Consider the following 24957-nt stretch of genomic DNA (forward strand, 5'->3'; position numbering starts at 1 on the left):
TTCTATACAGATGAAGAGGAGTGTCGAGGGCTTAGTTTTCAGAGCTCTGGCTCACAGTGGGGGCCAAGAAATTGCTACAGTACAGAATTCAGGCCTGGGTCCATTGAGGTCGTGTGGGGCAGTCGAGGTCAGTGCGGTTGGTCCAGTGAGGAATATCTGACACCTGGTTCAGACTGCCCTAGTCATTGTCTAAGGGAGCCGTGGGGCCCTGCCCATGTAATCTGTCCGGGTGTGGTACTGCATTGCTTTGGAAAGTGAGCTGTCTGTCTGCCAGGAATGGGAGAGAGCTTTCAGGTCTCCCTCGGGAGAGCACCTCACTAATCCAGCTCACAGATCAATGCCCCAGCCACCAGGCCAGGTGAAAAGCACAGGGATGTTTTTCTAGGAAATAGGAAGCAGCGGGAAGCCTCAGTCATAACTTGTTGGGAAGAAGAAATAGTGAGAAGCAAACAGTAGATGGATACATTAGCCCATGAGCAGACAACAGAGCCTGGGTCTGGATGCAGCAGCTTGGCTGGGCAAATCGAAGTTAGGGGAGCCAGAAAGAGATGCAAGCTTATATAGAAACAGATGAATAATAGAAACCCCTTACTTTTGAGTAGCACTTGCAAATTGCAGACCCTTCAGATCTGTGTTTTCGTTTTATCCTCATGATAGCCCAGGAAAATGGGAAAATTGTCCCCATTGACAAACAAGTTGGCATGGAGAAGTCACACTGTAAGTTATGAACAGAATATAAGCCTGGTTTCCAGACTCTTAGTCCTCTGTTTTTCCTAAAGAGCGATGAGATGTTTTAGCCCAGGGCCTGGCTACTACCCAGGGACTTAATCTAAGAAGAAGAAATAACAGAAGAGTACCTGGACCATGTTAGGTGAGGACGCATGGCAATTCAAATTAATAATAATAAAAAGAAGGAGATGAAGGAGGGGGAAGAGGGAAGGTGAAAGGAAAAGGAGAAGAAAAAAGAGAATGAGGAGGAGGAGGAGGAGGTAGAGGAAGAAGAAGAGGAGGACTGTCATCCGTGCAGTGAAATCTAAATTGTAGACTCTGCACTGCAAGTTTAGTGATGCCACATGCCTCATGTAATTCTCATGGCCCCCTTAGATACTATCTTCGCTCCATAAATGAGGAAACCGAGGCAAGGGCGGGTTACGGCCACACACTAGTAAACGACAGAGCCAGGATTTGAACCGACATTGACCCTGAAGCTGGTGCACTAAAACAGACTGGACTGAGATCCTGGTCATCAAATGTGTGTGGGGTGGGGGTGCCGAGGTGGTGGTGACCAAGGCCTGGTGCATGACCGCCCAGTCCCCTGTGGAACCAGCCCACCCTGCAATGGTGTTTCCAGGCGTGTGGCTGCTGAGGGCTGCAGGGGGCCCTGTGCCCTTCTTTCTCAGCAGGGGGGCAGGGCTGGTCTTTTATTAAAGAGAAAGGGGCAAACCCCTGCCACACACCACACACTCCACGCAGGTTGGCTGAGAAACGAATGGTCCACGACACCTCCCTGAAGGTGGAGCATCTTCCAGGTCCCTCTCTACCTCCTCCCTCTGCGAGGCTTTCTGTGGCTCCTGGCACACAGAGCTGGTGACCACAGGCTTAGGGACCTCCCACAAGTTTCTTCTCTAAAGAATGAGCTGGCAGCATCAGTGAGCTCAGCGAGGGCAGTTTGGTTCCTATCTCCTTGGATAATCAAGTCACTATCTTTGGGGAAGGATCCCAGCCTTGGAACGTAGGAGCTTTAGTTAGTCCCACTGCCTCCCCTCACCCCTAAGCTTCACAACTTGCAGCCATTTCAAGTTGGCAAGGGCACCCCATCCCCTAGGGCAGTGGTCGGCAAACTGCGGCTCGGTAAACAGCGGCTCGTGAGACACATGAGGCTCTTTGGCCCCTTATGTGTGGCTCTTCCACAAAATACTGACTTCTGTGCATAGGCCACGAAGTTTCAATCGCACTGTACGTGCGCGCCCGCACGTGGTATTTTTGTGGAAGAGCCACACTCAAGGGGCCAAAGAGCCGCATGTGGCTCGCGAGCCGCAGTTTCCCAACCACGGCCCTAGGGCATGTGTCTGCTGAACAGTCCTCAGGGAGTCGCAGGTTCTCCTCTGGGCACTTGAACACGAGCTGCAAAAATCATCACGCTGATCGCTAATTGAGAGAACCCTGCGCTCTGGGTTCTGTGGCTGTGGGACGAGGAGGTCTTCCCGCTAAGCCCTCAGCAGGGACAGGTTCGCTCAGAGAACTTGAGCACATATATTCAGTGATTATGCCAGGTCCCAGGTTAAGAGGGGAAGGGACAGGAAAATCTCCCGAAAGCAGGACCTGTTTCAGCCCCAGCTCTGTTGGATCTTGAACAAGTCACAGAACCTCTCTGAGTCTTCATTTCCTCATCTGTAAAATGGCACTAACAGCCATACTCGTACGTTAGGATTGTTGGGAGTCTGAGAGGAGATGCTGTGTGTACCGTGTTTAGCAAGCTGCCTGGCTCAGTGCCTGGTAGGACAAGTGGTAATGATTGTTACATGTACTTGACAGAGAAATAAAGATTAGGTCATTCTGTGGTCAGCCATGGCCTCTGTGCCAGCAGCCATCGTTTGTTATTCCTGGGAAATTCTCAGCTTGCTTGATTTTATATTTATGGCATGTTTCAGCCTCTTTAGCTATTAATGCATTAAAATAGGTTTCATTTTTATTGCAGATAAATTGCTGATGCTGTAAATCCTCCTCCTTTCCCCTTACACTCTGGGGAGAAGGAAGGGATAACGTGCTGCTGAGAGAAACAGGGACCAGAGGCAAATATCTTGGGGATCAACCATTTGGGGCTCAGAGAAATTTCCACGTGTACCCCAGGCTCTATGCCTGTTCTCTAAAGAGACGGCTTGAGCTATGTCTGGTGGTCGTTATGTAGGGAGGCTGGTTGGTATTGCTATGATGTGCAAGGTCCAGCCTTTGAAGTGAATGCTGCTCAGTCCAAGTTGAAATGTGATGAGAGCCACAAATGCGCCTGTGATTACTAGAAAGAACAGATAAGCTGTGTGCTTTGTGGGTGTTTTTCACCGGGACTTCCATTTTTGGCCAAAATGAGGACTGTGACTGGAAGACCCGGCTCTTGCAGTCACCGGGCTCCATGCTGGGAGAGAATCCTAAGCAGACCAAAGGAAAATACTAAATAATTGAAGTGGAAAGTTGGTTGCTAAACCTACAGGCCTGGGTGCATATTACATTTCTAGTGAAATACTTTGTTCTCTGGTTAGCTAATGAATAGCTTTAAGTGGCAAGCAAGGACCTTTCAACCTCTCCCTCCATCCATTAAAAATGCTAAGTTTGCAGCATACTCTTTATTTCCATTTCCTAAGTAACATGTTTGGATGGTAGATGAAATTTTTTTCTGAGAAAGGCTTTCTATTCTCTTCCCTTAAAACATTTGATGCATTTTACAACTTAAACCAAGAAGATTTCTTTCCTGGGAGCTATGTCCAGAATATAAATGCATGATTGGTGTAGTCAAAGTCCTCCAAAGAGGCTCAGCAATGATTGTCAGAGTGAACTTGGAGATGAAGTACAGGGAGATATGGCTGGAGGAACAGGGGGTGGAGTGGGGGAAGGAGGAGGGATGTGGCTTGAGGAGAATCGTGCTTTTGAGAAGAAGAAAGGGAGCTGATTCCTCAGGGCTCCGTTTCTCAAACTTCAATCATTCGTTCACTATCTTCATGGTTTTTGTGAAACTATTGACTTAATGCTTTTCTTCCTTAAATCTATTTTCTATTTAAACTTCAAAACAGGTATATAACATAAGCAATACCACTTTTGAAAATGGAGACATGCATCATTTACAATGAATATTTAGGGAGACTTGTTTTAAAAGTTAAAAGCTTCGATAAAAATTTTTTAAATGATTACATTCTGGCTAGATACTATTGCTTGCCTATGGCTATGAGCCTGAGACCTACTCTGCCTGGGCAAAGAAGCGTGATCAATAAGCATAGGAAAGCTTTTGAAGACATTCTAGCACCAACTTCGATTTTTCCCTCGTGGTAATCACAAGGGTGGAAATAAACTTGGAAAGAGAACAGCCTTCTCACTCGGTAATCCAGTATTATTTTATCTTAGGTACCATAGGTAGCCTTCACCCAACCCGTTGAGAAACTTGTCTTAGAATCAATGCTCAGGATTGGTGAGGAGTGTGACTGGAGACTAAATAGCCCGGAACCAGCTTTAACAGCAACATCTCCATGGAGAAAGACCTGGCAGGCAATGTGCCCTGAGCCGTGTGCTTTATGTACAGTGACGTGCACTGGGCCCATCCGCCCTCAGGAGAGGGACCACAGCCGAACAAGGCCCAAGGATGAGCATTGCACATCACTTATTCATTAGATGTAAGATCTGACTTTACAGGACACAACACAGGGTTTGCAGTCGTTTGAAATGTTTTAAAAAAATGACAACTCTCATCTTCCCACTGTTACTATGATGGGGATGTTTGATCTCTTTGCTTTCATCAAATTAATTGCCTGTTCCTTCGCAATGGTTTAGATACAAGGGTACAGATACTGTCTGCGAGGATAGACTGGCTCTGAATGGTGATGAGCAGTGGATATACACAGTGGTTGCTCCTCTTGGAAAACTGGGAAGGGACGTGTGCATGAAGGTTTACTAACCTTTCCAGGGGTGTAGATTAATTTAGACTGTTTGCTGGGGATGTTTGAAGTAGCTACAGGAAAATGCAAACATTCTCAGACCTGTGGGAAGGTCATAGTGTAGCCAAATATTGCCACTTTTAATTGAGCACAGAACACCCAAATGTCGGGACTGAAGGGGACCAGAGGGAGCATCTAATTAAAGGGCCTCATTGTTCAGATGAGGTAACTCAGGGGTCAGAAATGATTTGCCCACGGCCAGGCCATGAAATGCACAGTAGCCTGGGCAACAGCCACTTACCCTTTCCATTTACATAAGCTAACTAAAAAGTCATCTTAAGGTAATAGAAAACACATCATCTGGCGGAGGAAGAAAAGAGACTATGCAAAATTTGAATGGAGATTAGTTAAACGTAATTATTGTTTATGATGAATAGATTTTTTTTGTCCTGCCTAGCTGTCTAGACATTTAATAATTTTTGTCTTCCTAGAGCTTAGAACATTTGCTTAAGATAGATGTTAAAAAAAGGAGCAAAAAGGTGGCAATGGATGAGCCTGCCTACTTATTCTTTCCAATGTCCCCTGCCTTTTCCAGGGGAGTTTTTGGAGGGGATGTTTCACACCGAGGTAAAGGGCATTTTCTGTGCTCGCTCCAGGGGAGTTTTTGGAGGGGATGTTTCACACCGAGGTAAAGGGCATTTTCTGTGCTCGCTCCTGAAGATTCTGCCATTTGGTGAAAATATGTAGTTCTGAGGCTCCTGGGTGGAAGGAATTGACATTTCTATGAAAGAAATGCCCAAGGCCCTGCCTAAGTGTAGGGGCCTTCTGACTTCCAGGCCTCCCATCCAAAATCTCGGGATTCTGCTGCAGAGAATGAGAAGAATTTCAAAGAAGACACAGGCAACCCAATTGGGCTGCCCTTTTCATCCGAGAGAAACGTAATAGAGAAAGCAAAACCATACACTTTTGACAAAATTAGATGTCATCAACTCAAATGACTGCTTTTGACCACATTTCCACCAGGCCACTGAAATGGGCTTCCCGCTCAGGGGGCATTGATCGTTCTAGTAATAACGGTATTAAGGCCTTGGATTCGTACAGAGCTCTGCAGTCACAAAAGGCACTCACATATATTACCCCGTCTGCTCCTTGTGGCAACTCTGTACAGGGATAAGAGTCCCCACCCTCTGGATGAGGAAACCGAGCCCCAGACAGGTTAGCAGACAGCTGACTGGAGGGTTTTGACTGCTCTCACTATTATATGATGCTTTCCTTCTATTACTTATAAAAACCCACTTTATTGCAGCAGCCTTTTCCCGCTGCTGGAAGGAAATGATGTGCTTAGAAATGCAAAGTGCTTAGCATGTTTTTTGACGGATAGTAAGTGCTTGGCCTGTGATAGCTGCTGTTGAGGAAGAGGCATTGAGGTGCAATAACCAGGACCACAGGGTTTGGGGTCAGAAAGGTCTGGACTTGAGTCCTGAGCCTGAGCCCTTCTCTGAAAATGCTGTCTTTGAGCTGGCTCACGGGGCTTAACTTCCCCAAGGACATGAATGCCTACCTCATAAGGTGAAAGTTTGAAACGAGATGCCAATGTGCACTCAGAGCTCGGTAAGGTGCCAGCACCCAGCGTTCAGTAAGTGTAGGATCATTATCAAACGGATGTGCTCAGAGGCCTTATTGTAAGAAAGCAAAGCCATGCCTGCCTTAGAACCAGATGTTAACGTCTCATAGTTAAGCACCTTGATATTTAAGTCTCGGGCATTGAAAGGCCACCTGTCTTTGCCTCTCTCTTGACTTTCTGCCTCTAAGAGAGTTTACTAGAAGGTTCTGTGGACCCGTAGCTTGTGCACGCCACAGCCAGCCTCCACTGTGGCCAGGTACCTGTATATGATGCACGCCGTGTTCTGGCAGGTACTGCAATTGTTGAGATCTTGGCCGGTTCGATAAAAGTTGCGCCTGCAAGAAAGAGCATTTGCTGGGTAAATCTGTGGGCGAAAGTCCCAGGGGATGCACACATCCTACTGACTCCTTCCCTCAGTGTGGCACTGCCCCTCCCATCGAGAGCCGTGCCCTGAATCCGCGTGACCATTACAAATACACAAGGAACCATGATAATGGGGCCTCGTGTTTCCAGAGGGTTTATACATGTTTATGCGCTTTCAAATCTGTGGGTTTCCTCATGCTGACAACAATCCCAGGGATGAGTCGGCGCTTCTTCACCCCTCGTGACAGAAGGGACACTGCGGGACTTCGCAAAGAGTGGAGGGAGGTTGTGAAAACTCCCGACCCCTTAGTCCGGTGCGTCTCTCTCTGGGCCACCCCAGTGCTGTTCTCTCACAAGGCAATGCTGACTCTGATTCCTACCAGCAAATGTCACTTAATTTCCTCAGCTCTCTCCTTCCCTTGTGTGGGTGAGCTTCACCATTCCCTCCTCTCAGTCTTCAGGGAGCACATTTTTGAGGGACGAACATGTCACACCTAAATAAATAACTGCCTTCCCCTGCCCAGGCTGGTTCTGAGTCACCCAGGAAAGCACCATGTGCCTTTTTCTCTCTGCAGAATTGTGATCTCATTGCTGTTTCTGCCGACTTGGTCAGCGATGGCCTGGCCCACACCCTGAGACTGGTCAGTGGGGGGCAAGGTTAACAGGAAGCTTGGTGGCCACCTCGAGTCCTTTGTGACAAACACACAAATAACCAAAATCCTTTGCAAATGCAGTGACTGGCTTCGAGGCTGGGGTGGGGGCAGTACCTGTGTGCTATCACTTCCCCCCACCATTTATCAACTGGACCCACATCTTACAGTCCTTTTAGGCCCGGCTGCTTCCTCGCTCCCTTACCTCTAGTCTGTTGATATTTGGAAACAAAAACAAATAGCTGTGGAAATCCACCAAAGCCTAGAATTGAATGAAGCCCAGTTGGAGTTAAGGGAGGCCATTGCTTACGATTTGGGGAAACAACTGAGATGCCAATATTTTGGAGACATTTTACTAATGGAAACCAATGTACTCTGTCTGCTCCTCTCCTGGCAAACGACTTGACCCAGTAGTTTTTAATATAAAAAACAAATCACCTTACCCTTCTGTGAGAGCCCGAGCTTTCTCCAAGTCTTGAATTACATTCAGAAGGACTTTAATTTTCTCTTGGTTCGAGTGCAGGGACTCCTCCACGGACTGCAGCCGGCCTTGGAGGTCGCAGAGCTCGCCCCGGGCCAGGTGGATCTGGTTAAGCTCCCTGTTGCTCTGAAGTTTGGTCTCCCTCCTTGGACGAGAGGACGGGAGGTGATCGTTTCCTGGACAGTTTTGAAACTCCAGGGTGTCCGACTGGGTGGGGTTCCTTGCGGTCCGCTCCTGACACGCAGGGGCAGGTCTGGATGGGTGGTTAGGTTTGGGTGGCGGCGGGTCCTGGTGATGGCTGCTCGATGACGAACAGTCCAAAGCCCCTCCTGGATGGGCTGGCTGTCCGTGGGAGCCTGGCGAGGGGGAGCCGTGAGTCCGTGGAGGTGAGGGGACACACGCTTCCTTTGACAGCGATGACAGGGGGCCAAAGTCTGTGTCACCAGAGTTGTCTTTGGGCAAAAGCAATTCAGGTTTAAGTTTCCCTGGGCCTGGCATGGGGTTGGCACCACTGGTGGCGTTCAAGCAGGAGGGGGGTCTCTCTGAATCTGACGGCAGCACTCTTCGTCCATCACCCGGACATGGGTCCACCAATGGGTGGACGGAGTTGCTTATCTCCGCGGACCTGTCTTGGCTGAGAGCGGGCTCCCCAGTCGCCCAGGCCGGGCTGTGATAGATATCCTCTGGGACCTGAATGGCAGCGGTTGCTTTCTCCAAGGCTCTCCCAGCTCCTGCTTCCAGGCATATGCTCACCGGCCCGTTGCTCTGCATCTTGGACATTCGAGGGAGAAACGGGTGGGACACCTGGACCCTTCGAGGCCCGTCCTCCAGATGCTGAGCCAGCCGCAAGCAGGCGAGGTCGGAAGCCACCGCGTCCTGTTCCGAGAGGTTGCCGTTGACCTGGATGGCACTTTGGAATGCTGCTGGCATTTCCACCAGGGACTTACTGGCTGTGAGTCTCTTCCTCTTGAAGATCGGGAAATGCTTCCTGAGACTGGGGGAGGTTTGGATCGCCATGTTCCGGAGGCCCCCTGCCTTCTGGGACCTGGGGAAGGAGAGGGAGTAGGCGGGGAGGGGGTGGTGTCTGGGGGCTTGGGTCTTGCCCATCACAGCCGGGTCCTCGGTCGTGTGGACGTCGACCCCAGCCAGGCCGGGCGGGGGCTTGCCGGTCCCATCTTCCTTGAACCGCACCTGCTGAGACTTGCTGCGGCGGTGGTGCGGCTGCTTCGCCAACGCCACCGACTCCAGGCTGTTCCGCTTCAGAAGCACCGGGCGCATTTTCGTATTTTGCTGGGCCATTGAGCCTCAGTTGGCAGGATTGGGACCGTACACGTGTCCTGGGCACATGTCCTTAGGTCTTGGGAGCAGCCTCTGGTGCTGGCATCTCAGACACAGACACCTGCCAGCCGAGATGGAGAGGCCCTTTCCTCAGCGCCGAGGAGGCCGTGTGGGCCATCCCCAGCCCGCAGCTTCCGCTCGGGAGCTATCCGCAATGCTTCCCCTGCAGTTACAATATTATTTCATTGCGGCGATAATTGCCACTTAGATAAACAATGAGTTAGGCTAATTATTAAACATCCGATCTACCAAGAGAGCTGGTGGGCTGTTTATCAAAGAGAGGCTGGCAGGCGCCTCCGATCCTGGGAAAAGCTTGCCGCCTTGAACAAAAAGACAACAAAAGTACCATTTAGGGGATAGCGCCAGACTCCCGATGTGTGAATTCCAAAGGAGACCTGCTATGTCTGGAACAGGCGGCTTCCCTTCCCGGAGCATCCGTTTCCAGTGTAAAACTATGGGGCACTTACACACATCTTCCGGCCCGGGCATGTAAGCAGGCGGCGAAATCAGGGGCTTGGGGGTCAGCTTCTTTGATGACCCATGATGCTCCTAAGGGAGCTGCCCCGTTTCTGTCAATCACAGATCCCACCCTCAGAGCCATTGTGTCCTTTCATACTCTGCCCCTTTCCTGCAGCCTGGGACACATATCTTCCTAAACAGCCTCACGAAACCCGGTGGGGTGTGACCAGGACAGGTGTGAGGCATCTGAAGCCATGCAGAGCGCAGAGTCCCTGTCGTGGTTCACACGCGGCTCAAGTTCATAGGTGGGCAAGTGATCCGTGGCTGTAGCCTCTGGGAATCTCAGCTGAGAAAGGCTGGCCCTTGGCCCCAGGGACTGGGGTTCTGAGGCTTGGCTGTTGTTGCCAGCGGGCAAGGAGAGTCTGAAAGGGAAGAGACAACAACTGAGAATGCAGTTCCTGAGGACCTGGGATTCTCTCCAAATTCCATCCACCCAGCGGGTGCTGCTGAGTGGAGGGTCTAGCAAGTCAGTCACGCTGTCCTTCCTTCCGTTCCCCTGTCACCTTGTGGCTGCAGGGCCTCGGCACTAAATGCCCATCTGCCCGGGTCATTTTATCCTTCACTCCTGTGCATCACTAGCCAACTCCTATTCATCCCTGAAGTCCCATCTTAAATGTTACTTCCTCGGGGAGCCTTCCCAATGACTCCTCCCTCACATACACCTCCAGTGCTAGACCATTACACCTTCCCATCACATACTTCATAACACCTATTGCAGCTGTCCTTAAATAATCATTTGTGTGTAATCATTTGATGTGCGTATTCATTTGATGTGCTGCTCCCCTGTAAGCTCCAGGATGGCAGGGCCAGAGCCCTCTTGGGTATTCCCAGCCCTCCTTGGGCTCATTGTGGGTGCTTCATGGGTGTGTGTTCATAGAGTGGATGGCTGGAAGAAGGTGCTTTGGAAGCAAAGGAGAACCCTGGCACCGGGGTGCTAGGATCCCCTGCCAGGGCAACAGGACAGTGAGCTCTCTCTGCTATGACTATAGCATTTACTTGGGGACAAGATCTTCCCTAATGTCTTCATTTTTAAAATTGCTTTCCAGGAGATAAATGTGCATAAAATTCTCTTTGGGAAGTGTGCCTTGTAACAATAACAGTTGCCATTTATTGAACACTTATTTTTACCGTGCTGAGGGCTTTCCATGCATTAATCATAACAACTCATTTACTGAGAACTCACTAATGTGCCCGGTGCTGCTCTAAGCTGGAACTCATTCATTCCCTACCCTATAGAGGTGGAAACTATCATTATCTGTCATCATCCCCCTTTTACAGTTGGAGAAACTGAGGCCCAGAAAGGTTAAGTAACTTGCCCAAGGACATGCAGCTAGTGGTAGAGTCAAGATCTGAACTTGTACAGTCTGGTACCCCAGTCTGGGCTCTTAACCTCTACACTTCATTGCCTTTTCATTATTGCATTATCTCACTTAATCCTTACAACAAAACCTTTCAGGTGTCAGGATTCCTATTGAACTGATGGGGAAACTGAGGCTCAGAGAGAATAAGTACTCAGTGGAGGAACTGAAATATGAACCCAGATATCTGCGACTCCAAAGCTTGGGTTCTTAGCTATGAGTTGATGACTTTGTCCCCTTGTGATCTGCCCTGAGTGCAGACAGATGATATCAGTGATTTGAGAAATGAGGTGGAAGGCCCCTGCAGGCCTAGAGAGATGCAAGGGACCATCCCCTACATGGCAAAGTGAACCTACTCGCTACAAGTTCAAGGGATCACACTGGGGTCAGACAAGTTGGAAGCATGCCTGGGTTGACCAAAGTTTTTAAAGGAAAATGAATGTCATAAAATAGCGCACATTCTGTCTATGGTTCTCAGCCTTAGAGTCTTCTTCTTTCTCCAGGGAGTACTAGGTAATGACCAGGGCAATTTCAGCTTTCCCTGCTCCCGGGTCCCTTGAGAAGGACCAACTAACCCAGCGAGGTGGGGCAGTGAGTGGCCGGGCCTGAAAGAGAACAGGATCCATCTATAATGCAAATGGCTTGTCAGCTTGTCATGAGGCCCTGCTACTCCTCTTGTGCTGCAGAGCCTAGATATTTATTTGTCCACTTTTGCGGATTTATTTAGGTAATTGTCCTCCGCCTTTTCCCTCTCCCTACCTGTTCATTAGTGTTTTGTTCTGGTAAAGTTAACTCACTTCAACTATAGTGGTCTGAAGCTGGTTTTCATAAGCTAATGTTTAGTGAGCATTGGTTATGTGCTAGGCATTGTGATAGCTGTTTTTCATTTACTTTCTTCTTTAATCCTTATCAGCATCTCTTTTTATAAATCAGGAAACTGAGGCACAGGAGGTTAAGTAATTTGCCCCAAGTCATTCATCTGGTAAGTGCCAGAGCTGACATTTGAACTCGAGGAATGACCCTGTGCCCAGGCTCCTGACCACTGCACTTCCTGCCTCCTCCAGGCCTGGAAAGGGACTTCTGGTGCAAAGCTGTCAGGCAGGTTTCAAAGTCCCTCCCCACTTTCCTTCTGAAAGTCAGCCATTATTCTGGTTTTAGCCCTGCTTTTTCTCCAGGAATTTATGTATCCTTGAGATGTTTTCTTTTGAGCTTCAAAAACAGTTGGTTTTCTATTTTTAAAGATATTACATGTGCATTGCAAACATTCAAATAATGAAGATTAACAAAAAAGGAAGAAAAAAAATCATCTGAAGTCTCACCATCCATAAAGAGCCACTCTGTATGCATGCAATTCAGGTCACCAGGCACGTACATTGCACACCCATGCAGGCTCACGGGAAGCCTTTAAAAAAACTGAACAGCATGGAGAACGTTTTCTATTATGGCTAATAGATTCACACCCTCCTTTTAAGTAGGCGAACCAGACTCTGTTGTCTAGTTATACCATGATTTTTTAAAATGCTCTCCTTTTGTGGATATTAGGTTGTTTCCAGATATATGGTATTATGAATAATCCTGTAAATAACTTTTTTTTTTTGGTGAACCTTGGAGTAAATTCCTAGAAGAAGAATTAGTGGGTTAAAGTACCCATACACTTTACACTTTGTTGATATTATTGCTTTTCCTTCCAGAAAGTTCTACTAATGTGTAACCCCACTATTACTGCATGAGACGCCTTTTTACCAGAGCCTCTTTGTCACTGTGTTTGGTCATTTTCTGACGACTTTTTTTCATCATTGCCGATAAAATGGGAGAACAATTTCTTATTATGCAATTTATTTAAAATTTGGCATTTTTCTATATATGTATTGGTTTTACGCTACCTTTGGTATGCGTAAAGAATGAAAAGTTAAACGTGATCATTTGAACAATTAAGCGAATATGGAAACTCTTGTGTCTTAGACATAACCTAGGAAGCATAGTAAATATAACCATTTTCACTTAAAAAGTTTCATATTTATATTCCAATTCTTCTGCCCCACTGCCCACCAGGACCTTTGCACAGACGTGTTCTGGAGAGTACACCTGGCTAAAGGGAATAGCCTTTTATTGGCCTCAGGTCTCACAGGCTCCCAGCTCACCACTAATTGATAGGGGGTTCCCTGGGCCTTGGTGGTTAGGGCTTAATTAACATCCTGGCCAGAGTCCAGAATCGCTCCCCGGAGGTGGTTGTGGCAGCCCGTTGAACACCATGGCTGGGAGTTATTGCTGATCTTTCTATTGTTATTGCTGTGACATTTTATTCTCTCCTCCCTTGATTGTTGACTTATTGAACACCAGCGACTGTTTATGTTCCAACCATGAACTATGCTTGGTCCACGTTGGATGGTTCTCATGAAATCATGTCCATTTGGTAGCTACCAAAACATTTAGCACTATCTCTGTAGGACATAAACTTTGGACTTTCTCTGGAATAGACTCCCAGCTCTCTGCTGTGGCTTTTAGGCTCTACAGTGAAAGATTGAGTGCATAGGTGTTGGCCTATGTTTGACTTGACTAGCATCTTCCACTTCCTGACTGTTGGCCTGGAACAAGTGCCTTGGCCTTTGTAAAACCACATAGAGTTGTTGTGAGAATTAAATCAGATCATCTACATAACATGGCCGGCAGGGTCCATGTCAGCTCATCAGATAGAACCCAACGGGGACCATGAGGTACTCATGAGAGTATCTGCTCCTTGCACGTGCCCTCTGGAGAGTAAACTATGGGTACATTTTCAGGATGCGGTGTGCCAGGATGGCATTCCCAAGAATCCTGCCTTTCTCTCTGCCTGTCCATACTTCATGTACCACATTGACATTGTGCTTACCTCCCTGAACAGTGATTATCTGCTGACCTTCAGCCTCCTCAACTAGACTGCAAGCTCCTGAGGGTAGACACCAGTCACAGTCCACTCTGAACCCCTGGCCCTTACACCCATCTTGATACAGAGCCCGTGTTAAGTGAACTCTTGTCAAAGGAATGAATATAATCCCCTATTACCTATTTGCCTTAGCTTCTATAGCATGGAATAGTTGCATAGTTGGCATGGAATAAATATTTGTGTAACTGATTATTAAATGACAAATTAATTCATTTCCAACTTACTTTCTCTTTCAAAGATATACAATCACTAGGTCTCTAGGATGAATGAAATATGTTTGTCATTTAGTTATTATGTCCATGACTCATTGAGTTTGGTGAAACCATATTGAGAGGCCGCTATGACCTGGGCGCTGTGATAAACATGGTGGAGATGCCAGAAATGAATAAGACCTGAGTCCTGCTGCAGCACTAAGAAGGGGCCTTGAAGAGCCACCTCAAATAGAACCAGTACCTGGGAGGTAGTCCATAATGCTGTACAGAGTAGGGGATGGCGCGGATGGAGGAAGCTACATGATTCATCTCATGTGTTCAGATCCGGCTTCAAGCATCAGTGGCACTTATATTTTAAATGGGATTTACGCTTTAGCCTTTACTCCAGGAGTCAGCAATTTTTTTCTCTAAAGAGCCAGATAGTAAATATTTTCAGCTTTTCTGGACTTACAGTCTCTGTCACAACTATTCAACTCTGTGTGTGGCAAGAACGCAGCCACAGACAATATGACAACAAATGGCTGTGACTGTATTCTAATAAAACTTCATCTATAAAACGGGCACCAGACCAGATCTGGCCTGGGGGCGCGGACAGGCACAGCTCGCCAACCCCTGCTTTGGGCAATGATTTTTGAGCGGGAGAAACCTGATTAGGTTTTTGTTTTTCAGGGAAAGCTCTATTTGCTGACACCTTGCTATCTCCTTTCTCCTTCTGTACTTCAAGTCAGTAATAATAACCCTGCCTATTTATATCACACTTTACAACGTACGAAGCATTTTCAAATTCCTTGTAATCCCTACTAAGCAAGCTGGGAAGCTTTACCCCGGTTTTAAAGAAGCAGAATCAGCTGCAGAAGAGTTAGGTGGCCTGTCGTGAGTCACAGAGGTGAGACTGGAACCCAAACCCTGGTGCCAGGCTTGGGGCTCCAGTGGAGACCCCGAGTTCCCCACTCCATTTGGCCCATCAGATGTCTCCCCAGGATTTAGCCAGACAGATGTCTAACCATTGAATGTGTTGCTCATGTTTCCCCAGCTAGAGGATGTGTTCTTCTTTCTCTCTCTCTCTCTCTCTCTCTCTCTCTCTCTCTCTCTCTCTCTTTTGAGGCTGCATTCTCAAAGGGTAGGAATATGTCTTATACTTTTATATCTTCCACAGTATAAGTTTGTAGGAGGCACCATAAAAATAACTACTGATCGCTTACTCCTGGGTCTTATGGTTCTTCACATCAAAGTTCCCTCCACTTCCATCTGTATTCAGCTGCTTGGTGGGCAGGTGTTGGCGAGCATCATCCCTGCCTACCCATCTGAAATCAAAGAGTTCATGTCCGTGGTCCAAGATTTTGTCTTTTTAATTTGCAAGTTGCCTCAGCAGCTTTCTCAATAAGGAGCAGAGGGGCTGATAAAATTGGGGGGGGGTCTGTGTGAATCTGCACTTTCCCCCAAATGGTCAAGAAGCCACCGGGAACTGGCTCTCTTTTTGCCTCCTGGAATTACTAAGCATGGGTTGACTTGGGGGCAGAATTAGGCACTAAACGATAAGAATCAAAACTCATATATTTGGAGCCTAGAAAGATACAGTGATCATGAAATCTTCTCAGTTTTAAACACGCCATGTTTCTCCTCTTCTCAGTTTCTGCTATTTGTACCCAAGTCTCCATCATCTCTCATTTGTGCCACCAAAAGCGAGGTCTCCAGCCTTATCGGCTTTGCCATGCACCCTCCACATGGCAGCCAGAGTGATCTTTATAAAATTTAATCAGATCATGCCAGGCCCCTCTCTGAAACCCTCCAAAGGCACCCCATTGTATTTAAATTAAAATCCAAAGTCTTGACAAAATCTGCAAGACCCTGCATCACCTGGCCTTGCCCGCCACCCCATCCATCTCATCTCCTGCCACTTTCCCCTTCCCTTCTCTGACCTGGTCCCCGACCCTGGACATGCCCCATTCATTCTCGTCATCTGTCCTCCTCGCTGGCTGTTCCTTTTTTCTGGACTGCTCTGCCCCTTTCCAAGGCTGGTCTCCTCACCCAGGAAGCCTCAGCTCCAAGGATGCCATCTACAGGAGGCCCTCCCCAGCCTCCTCTCCCTCCCATGGCCCTCTGTTCTGTTAGCTTGTTGGTTTATTTGTTGATTGGCTGTCTCCGTCCCATTTTTTTGAGGAACCTCAGTAAGCATTTGTTGAAAGAATGAGGGAATGAATTCTCATAGTCAGAGTCTTTAAGGAATCATACAACCTTAGAAATAGAACAGAGAACTTTGAAACTTTCCACCTTGGGGGATGTCCCATACAGTGGTTTTCAGTTCTCCTTTAGCAGTGGAATCTTATTTCTAAATCCAAGCTTGTTCCCCATCCTAATATCTGGGACAGAATAAAGCCGAGCTGTTCTAGAAAACAAGGGAAGCTGTGCACTCCCGGTCACTCTGAGCCACACCCTGGAACCCCAGGGCTCCAAGCAAGCTCAGTTTGAAAGCCGCTGAGACAAGCCCTCTCATTCTACGGACGGGGAAACGGAGGCTCTGAGCTCTCCTCTACCTATAAGGTCCTCAAGAACAGGGATGCTGTCTCATACCCCTGCCCCCAGCACGGTCTCCGGCAGGGCAGGAGCTCAGGGAATGTTGCTGAACTCTCAGGCGACCCACTGAGTTTGCAGGCAGTAGTGGAACACAATGCTGCGTTGAAGGCCTCTGTCCTCCAGGGCAGCAGTGATGGTGGAGGGACCATGGCCTCCACCTGGTTCAGGGGCAGGCACCTCCTTTGGAACCAGACCTCAGGGAGAAACTGGCTTCCTGCTCCCGGAGGCCTCACGTGGAGGGCAGGCCACCAACGCTATTTCCTTCCTTCCTACCACTCTAGCCCTCTGATTACATTTGTCAAAAACCCAGGGAGGATATTATTCCTCAACCTCCTCTTCATTCGCAATCTCATTCTTCTCCTCTTCCTTTTATTAAAAAAAAATCATAAAATATTTCAGGCATGAAAATCAGCATAGAGGAGAGTGTGGTAAACATAATAAGCACTGAACCCGCAGCCTAGCTTCAGAGCGGAGCTGCTACAAATCCCCCTGAAGCCTTCACCCTCGGCTCTCCCTCTCTCTCCTCTCTCCTCTATTTCCCTCTCCCGTCTCCCCCTCCTTCTCCCCCAGCTTCTCCCCCTGTCCTGTTTTCTCCTGTACTTTGCCTCCTCCTGATTCTATTCTCCACCTCCTCCCCAGCTCTTCACCCTGCCGCCTCCCTTGTCCCGCGTTGTCACACCCCTGCCTCCGCATCCTCGTCCCCTTCTCCCTTTCTTTTCTTCCTCTCAGCCCCCTCTCTTGCCTTCTTCTTCTCTCTGTGTCTTTAGAAAGCGCTTCTGGGTCAGTGATTCATGCCTTTAGCTGTTCAGTGTCAAGATGGGAACACAGGATCTCTTGGATTTGCCACTCCTACAAACCTCAGGGGACTTGCCCTGCAGGGACAGTTCTCTGGGTCACACGTTCCGGGCCAGAGGCACTGGATGTTCCTGTCGCTACTTCTGAAAGGTCACCTCCAGCTTGCTCTCTCCCGGGTGAAAGCGTTACCACTGTCAGATGCAATGGCTGACCAGCTGGCCCAGCTTTTTCTCCTAGAGGAGAAGCAGTGGATGAGGGAGCTCTGTATTGGATGCGGCTCTGTGGATTCCTTCCAGGTGGCTTTTCTTACTTCACTACATCACTAGGCACATTTTCTTCCCATGTTTTAGGTTGTACTCCTTAGACTTGTAAAGCATCTGATTTCCTCTTCCTGGGGTCAGACGCTAGGGGAGCTGCCTCCTCAGACATGGAAAAGAGCCTTTTGGATTTGACATCAAAGGAATAACGGTGTGTCCGATGGCAGTGGGGACACAGCAGTGATTGTCTAACTCCCCCCCCCCACCCCCCCCGCATTAGCTCAAGTCAGAAAAGCCAGCAAGAAGCTCAGAGGGCAGGGATTTGCACGTCTGGACACGGGTGCACTAGTGGGGCGCTGAGTTGGCCCAGGACTCTGCTAGGCTCCTTTTCAACATCAAGGTGATGACACTTCCGGTCTCAACAGGGGGAGGACCCAGTTGCAGGGGAAGAAGGCGGGAAACTCCATCTGAGCATCCTCTTCTTTGGTTTGGGGCACCTGGGACCTCTGTTTCCCCTCTTAATTAGTCGGAGTTTGCACTTGGTGACGTCACCCTGCCGCCGAAGCTGTTATGAATAAAATTGGAAAATCTTCCCACTCTGAGGAAATCTGTGCTCCCGTGTAATCCAATCAGACACATTTGGTTGATTAAAACACTAGAACTTATACTCAAAAGAAAAATGACTCCCGGGACCCTCTGCTCGTTAAAGGCACTGCCAAGGCCTCCCAAGCGTCTCAGGCTCGCCGGCCCGTGTTGGCCTCACACCAAGTCCGCCAGGACCAGGCCTTATGGCTCCCATGTTGCAGATGAGGAAACTGTAGTGGGGAGGGGAAGATGTGCCCAAGACGAGCGTGGTCTGGCAGGACCAAAAGCACCTCAAAATTTTATTAGGTCAGGAGCTTCCATGGGGCCTGGAGGGAGGCCAGTGCCCATCAGCGGTGCCTGGGGTGAGGGCCAGCAGAAGCGCCCACAGCAATGCACCCATCACACCTGCCAGGGACAACTGTCAAGCCCTGGGCTCCGCAGTGCTCCATCCACCTCGGTGCCGCACAGCATTGGCAGGCAGCTGCGGCGAAGGCTTCCGCTTCTGGATCCCTGCCTGCACTGCAGACTTTTCACAAGGAGCAGAGCAGGGGGAAGCTGATGGTCTGATCTAATCACAGATGCACTGAGAGCTCAGGGGCGGCCGGCAGTTTGCAGGGGCACAGAACTCCAGTGCTGCTCATGAGCCTATCCCTCATTTCTCGGACCAGCAAATGGTGTGCCCAGCCAGTATCACATGTGGCACATAGTAGGTGCTCACTAAATAGGGGTTGCCACTGTTCTGTTTTTACCATGATTACCACTATGCATTGGGCCCCGGGTCACACAGAGACAGGGCAACATCCCAGGATTTGAAAGTCCCTACAGGGGTTGTGGCAAATCTCAAGCAGCTGCCTAGCTTGCACCCAGCTCCAGCCCCCTTCTCAGGCTCCAGGGTAAGAGATGGAGAAAGGCACGAAGATGGGCAGCCCCATCTTAGGGCTCTGGGGTCCTCACCTAGCCACCTGCACTCCCTGAGTCTTCTTCCTGCCCCGATCCTGGAGAGAGGCAGGGCATTCCTTTTTCCTCTCCTGCTGAGAGGAGGTTCCTCCTAGAGCCCCCACAGTGCCCCATCATCACCCCAACTCCAGCCACTGGGGGTCATGCCCTCTCCCCATACACCCTACCTAACCACAGCCCCCAGTAGTCGGGATGGTATTCTATCTCCTGCAACGACATACATATAATTATTTGGTGGGGCCCTTTTCCTATGAAGAGTTATTCCCATGTTTGCACCTCTACTTGCTGAATGACCTAGAACAAGTCACCTGATCTCTGTGAGCTCAGTTTCCTCATTTTAGAATGAGACTATTTGGCTTATGTCATGAAGCATCTGGCACGTAATAGGTATAGTAAGGATCAGCCAGCAGACCTCTTGGCTTCCTTCCTTCTTCCTGTTTTCTGGCGCGGACATTGTCCCCATGCCCCCTCTCCACCTTGCCTTGCTTGAACATGGACCTTTGTACAAATGGTCTCAAGTCAAGCCTGGCTGCCCTCCATGATCCCTGCTGGGCCGATGACTGCATCCCAGTGGTTTGTTTGAGCCTGGCTTGCTGGACGGGGCACAGGATTGGGAGCACCCAGAGCAGACGGGCAGATGAGAGGGAGCCAGACACCACTGCTGTGGGGGGCAATAGTGAGCCACCCCCCAGAGCCACATCAACATTCCCTGTGATGAGGTCCAGGACCTTACAGGTTCGAGATTGCCGTGAATGGCTCTCTTCACCTGCAGAACCAGGACCCCTGAAGTCCATGCAGGGCAGCTTGCAGTGGTTTGATCGTTAGGTAGTATGGCCTGGTGGACGAGGGCACACATTTTGAAGACAGACAGCCTAGGTTTCTAGCTGGCTCTGGCATTTTCTGAATTTATGAAGTAGATTAAAGCACTTAACCTCTTTGTGTTTTGGTTTCATCTGTAATAGGCAGTTAATAATATTACTGTATAAGTTGTAAGATTTAAGTGCAAATTTTCTGAATTTATGAAGTAGGTTAAAGCACTTAACCTCTTTGTGTTTTGGTTTCCTCATCTGTAATATGCAGCTAATAATATTACTGTATAAGTTGTAAGATTTAAGTGCAGTCATGCTTTATAGCATTCAGAAAGGTACCCGTCAGGCCAGAGGCACTTGGTAAATGTTGGCTCCTTTTATCATGACTAGTATCATTATTCTTGGCATCATCATAATTATTATCAAATTGTGAGAACCAGCAAAGACTTCCATCACTCACCAGTTGTGCCACTCAAACTCTCACCAGTGAAATGCAAGTATTTATCATTCATCCAGAGACTGCACAGAGTGGGTATGAGGACTAATAAAATAGAAGTGGATGTGTGAGACAGTTACAATAAAAAGCAGATGCTATAAAACCAAAGGCAATAGTAACTGATGGAAGATAGGAGGCAAACAATAAAGTTAGGAAAGAAGAGAAAACCGAGCCTAAACCTTGATGTGAGCTTCCTAGTAAACCATGGTGAAAAGGGAAACCAGATGGGACATCATTATCATTACTTTGTGCTGGGAAGTATATTATTTCATCACTAGAGACTTTAGTTTTAAGAAAAACTTATCATAAGTATATTCATTATGACTTTGTTAGCAAGTCTCAAATTTCAGTCCTAAACTCTAAGAGAAAAGAGAATTCTAATGACATTTGAAAAGTATCACAGTAAAAATGGTTGCAGGAATGCGAGCTCTTTAACCCAAAAAAGGGGAATGGTTGGGGGGAACACGATGTTCCCTTTGAAGACTTCGCTACAACATCAGTGCGGAGTAGCATTGTTCTGCGATGCTTCTGAAAACAGAACCAGAGCTCCATGGTTGCATGCCTTGAGGAGACAAATTGAGTTTCAGCTAAAAACATAAATTCACTCAAACTGAAGTAATCCAACCATGTGGCAGACTTGCCTGGGAAGGTGTGAGCTCCCTGTTCAAGCTCATGTTTGTGCAGGTGGCCCCTGCTCAGGGCCATGGGGGGAGGTCCACTGTGCTGTCAGGGAACATAGAGAGGACCCTGCATCCCAGGCCACTCTCCTAGTCCCCGAGTCCGTGTCATGTAGGAGCAGCCTCCCAGAGGAAGAGGCCAGCCTTTCTCCCTTGAATATGGCTTAACAACTCTAACAAAAACCACTTCCTACAAGGCTACTCACTCAGAAATCAGGGGGCAGGCTGGGTAGAACAACCAGATTGCTTTTTAAGATTATTATTCAAGATAAAGACTATTAGGAAATTATTTGGCCAAGCAATTCTCAGCATATTTGGGGGAATATTCCCCTTGTCAGAAGTGACTTTCACCTGCCACCAACCTCCCTGTGTGTCCCAGTTGCCACCAGCATAAGCAAGTGTGCAACCCCCAAGACCCCACAGCCCCGCTCAGCTCTCCACCCAGGCACTCATCGACTGGGCTGCCAGTATCTCTTCCTCACCTGGGCTCCTCTTGGGCAGGGCCATATCTCACTTAGCATCATACGATCAGTGTCTATGGGGAGCCCGACTGCCTGGGTTTGAGTTCCGGCTCTACCATTTACTGGCTCTGAGTTCTCTGAGACTCAGTTTCCTTATTGATAAACTGGGATTGATAAGAGTAACCACTATACACACATATACAATTATCTATATATATAAAAGCCTAATATGCAAATTGTCCCCTGGGGAGTTCTATCTGGAGACCGGGAGTTTGATTGCTCGCTATGATGTTTGCTGACCACCAAGGGATGGCGCGGAGCGAAGGGAGGCCCTGACCAGTAGCCAGAAGGCCCCTATCGGCCCTGATTGCCAGCCAGACCTTGGGACCCTACCTGTGCACGAATTTTGTGCACCGGGCTTCTAGCAGTTATATAAGATAATAAAATTAAGCTTTTAGCATAGTGGTTGCCTTATCTGTTGCATCAAGGGTTGGAGAATTATTTCTTCCCTCCAGGGTCAGATAGTAAATATTTGCAGCTTTGCAGGCCATGTGGTCACTGTTACAACTATTCAGCTCTGTCATTGTAGCCATAGATAGTGTGTGGTGCTATTCCAATAAGCCTTATTTACACAGCTTGTGGGAGAGACATAGGCCATCGTTCGCTGATCCCTGTAATTATATGAAGCAGCGAGTGAGATGACCAGATGGAAAATTACAGCGACCACAGAGGCTAAAGGGAAGAAACAAAAGGGGGTAGAAGGCTGGTTTCAGCAATAGCCCCCAGTGGGTAAGAGCTCAGGCTGTAAAGTCAGATAGACCTGGGTTGAAGTCTGGTTTGGGTGAATGGTGTATGCTCTCTGAGCCTTGGTTTCCTAATATATCAAATGCAAAATGGCAAGTAAAGGGGACGGACTTCTCTCAAAGGCCAATGTGTGGATAATGAGACATATTGCCAGGCATTTAGTAGGAGCCCAATAAATGTTGGCAAATAAAGATGATGATGACAGAGTGACTTTTGCACTGAACTAAACCAAATTGAACCACGGCCTTGCCTTACTTCAAGTTTTCCCAGATGGTATGGCTCATTAGGTAAAGTATGGGCTTTTGATCCTGCTCTCGCAAAGGCCAATGTGTGGATAATGAGACATATTGCCAGGCATTTAGTAGGAGCCCAATAAATGTTGGCAAATAAGGATGATGATGACAGAGTGACTTTTGCACTGAACTAAACCAAATTGAACCACGGCCTTGCCTTACTTCAAGTTTTCCCAGATGGTATGGCTCATTAGGTAAAGTATGGGCTTTTGATCCTGGGAGTGCCTGGTGCCCTGCCTTGAATCTCCTCTTCCACTGTCTGTAAACGGAGCTGGTCCTCACGGCTTTTCCCGAGGGTGGCAGCAATAATGAGACCATGGAGGGAGAGCCTGCCTACCACCTGCCTAACAATATGATGCCACGTCAGCACCGGAATCAATGACTGCAGTCCCCGTGTGTCAGAAATGAGCCTTGGCCTTTCAGTCTTGCCCTCCTCAGAGGATCTGAGGCGAGCAGGGCCAAAGGTCAGTCACGGAGAATATGAGTTTCTGTCTGGGCTGTGCACAGCCGCTTGGAGACTCGGGTTTGGGGCAGTTCTGGGAAGGCCCTTGGCTTTGGATTGCTTTTGTTTGATATTAATGTCCTGCAGATAGGCCTCTCCGCAGATCATTTTGTTCAGGGAAGATATTGCTGTCAAAGGTGAGTCTCACTGTGTTCCTTCCCACTCGTCTTGATGCAGGAAGACTGTCTAACAAATGGGTCTCCCCAGTGTTCATATTGTGCTTTTAGTTTAAATCGAGTTTTCATTCCTTACTTTCTGTGTCTCATGTTTCCCAGAAAAATAAAACAATCTTTGGACACTTATAGCCCTAATTAACGTTATCAAGGCATCTCTGCCCTAATCACCTACTAATTGGTATTGATTGTTTTATGTCATCTTTCTCCACAAAGTTATGGGATTCTCACAAAATGTCCTGTTTTTCCCCAACACTAGAAACCCCAATCTTTCTTTTTCTTTCTTTTCCTCCCTCCCTCTTTTTTCCCTCCCCCCCACTTTTTCCTCCCTTTCAGTATACTTCTATTAGTCACCCACCATGTGCCAAAAATTGTATTGGGCATTAGGATTAACTTCAAATCTAAAGGATGAGATGGGCACGTTACAGATAAGGTGGTAAGAGGGAAGCTCTAAGCAAGGTCAGGTGGAAATCTCCCTTCGGGGTCTTTAACCTGTTGCTATAGTCAGGAGATGCTTCCTAGTGGAGGGAACACCTGAGCCAGGCTTTTTAGGATGCGTAGGAGTTCAAGTAGGTGAAGAAGGAAGCAACAGACTCAACAGAGGGCCTAATCTAGACAAGGAAATCAAAGTTGTTCCTTCCACCAGAACTTGGTTATTGTGGCAGGGCAGGGGCCAGTGGCAAGTATCTGGAGAAGACTGGCTGGCAGGAGGCAGGGCACAAAGGATGCCTTAGGTCAAACAACATCTACTTTCAACATCTGAAAATGAAGCAAACGTAAATGTCAAGTTTCTTTGTTTGTGTTGTAATTGTGTCAAGAATGTGTCTCCTTGGTCCATTACTACTAATTAGAAGCTTGATTAGTAGTGATACATGCCTATGATGAATAAAGTGATAAAATAAGTTAATTGTGACCTAATATATAGAGTTTGCTACCCACTATCTTTCAATACTCAACTCTGTGGGGACAGAAAAAGCAACTAAAGGGCTCTTGGTGGTGAAAAAAACTGAAAAGTATTTCCTCCTAGTACCAAGATGCATATAAAACCTGCTTTAGTATTGAATGCAAGTAAACTGATAAACAACAAAAAGCAAATAATTTATTAGGAGTTCTGCTCATTATGGAACTTAGTTGTGGGTAGAAAAGATCAATATTAAGCAAATAAACACACAAATAAGTATGTAATTATAAAATGCGCTAAGTGTCGTGAGAAAAATGGAGTCCTATGAGAAAATAATAGATTGCGTTTGCATCAGAGATAAGGAAAGTACTTTCTGAGGAAGTTCAACTTGAGTTCAACTTTAAGTACAGGAGGGATGGTAAGCGTTACCTGGGTGAAGGGATGGGCATGGAAAGAGGGTGTTCTAGGCAAAAGAATACTGTGCACACTGGTCCAGAGGTGTTTGGTCTCTGTTCTAGCTAAGTAAAGGCCACTGAAGAGATGGACTGGAGCCATAATGTTGGTCCCA

General features: G+C 47.8%; 2 protein-coding genes across 3 annotated transcripts in view; one reads left to right on the top strand and one right to left on the bottom strand.

The window, feature by feature from the left end:
* DOCK2 (dedicator of cytokinesis 2) overlaps window positions 1-24957 on the top strand; it is a 361206-nt gene that overhangs the window by 180056 nt on the left and 156193 nt on the right. The gene's annotated exons all lie outside the window — the stretch shown is intronic.
* Window positions 1-24957, bottom strand: part of FAM196B (family with sequence similarity 196, member B) — a 102027-nt gene that overhangs the window by 4210 nt on the left and 72860 nt on the right. For both annotated transcript variants that reach the window (XM_005860357.2, XM_014534867.1), the window contains exons 2-3: window positions 7718-9974; window positions 6522-6596 (exon numbers count right to left, since the gene is read on the bottom strand). In XM_005860357.2, coding sequence (XP_005860419.1) covers window positions 6522-6596; window positions 7718-9054 — 1412 coding nt within the window. In that variant the 5' untranslated portion in view covers window positions 9055-9974. The remainder of the gene's footprint in view (window positions 1-6521; window positions 6597-7717; window positions 9975-24957) is intronic.

This window comes from Myotis brandtii, unplaced genomic scaffold, assembly GCF_000412655.1.
Source record: "Myotis brandtii unplaced genomic scaffold, ASM41265v1 scaffold1338, whole genome shotgun sequence".
Taxonomy (NCBI): domain Eukaryota; kingdom Metazoa; phylum Chordata; class Mammalia; order Chiroptera; family Vespertilionidae; genus Myotis; species Myotis brandtii.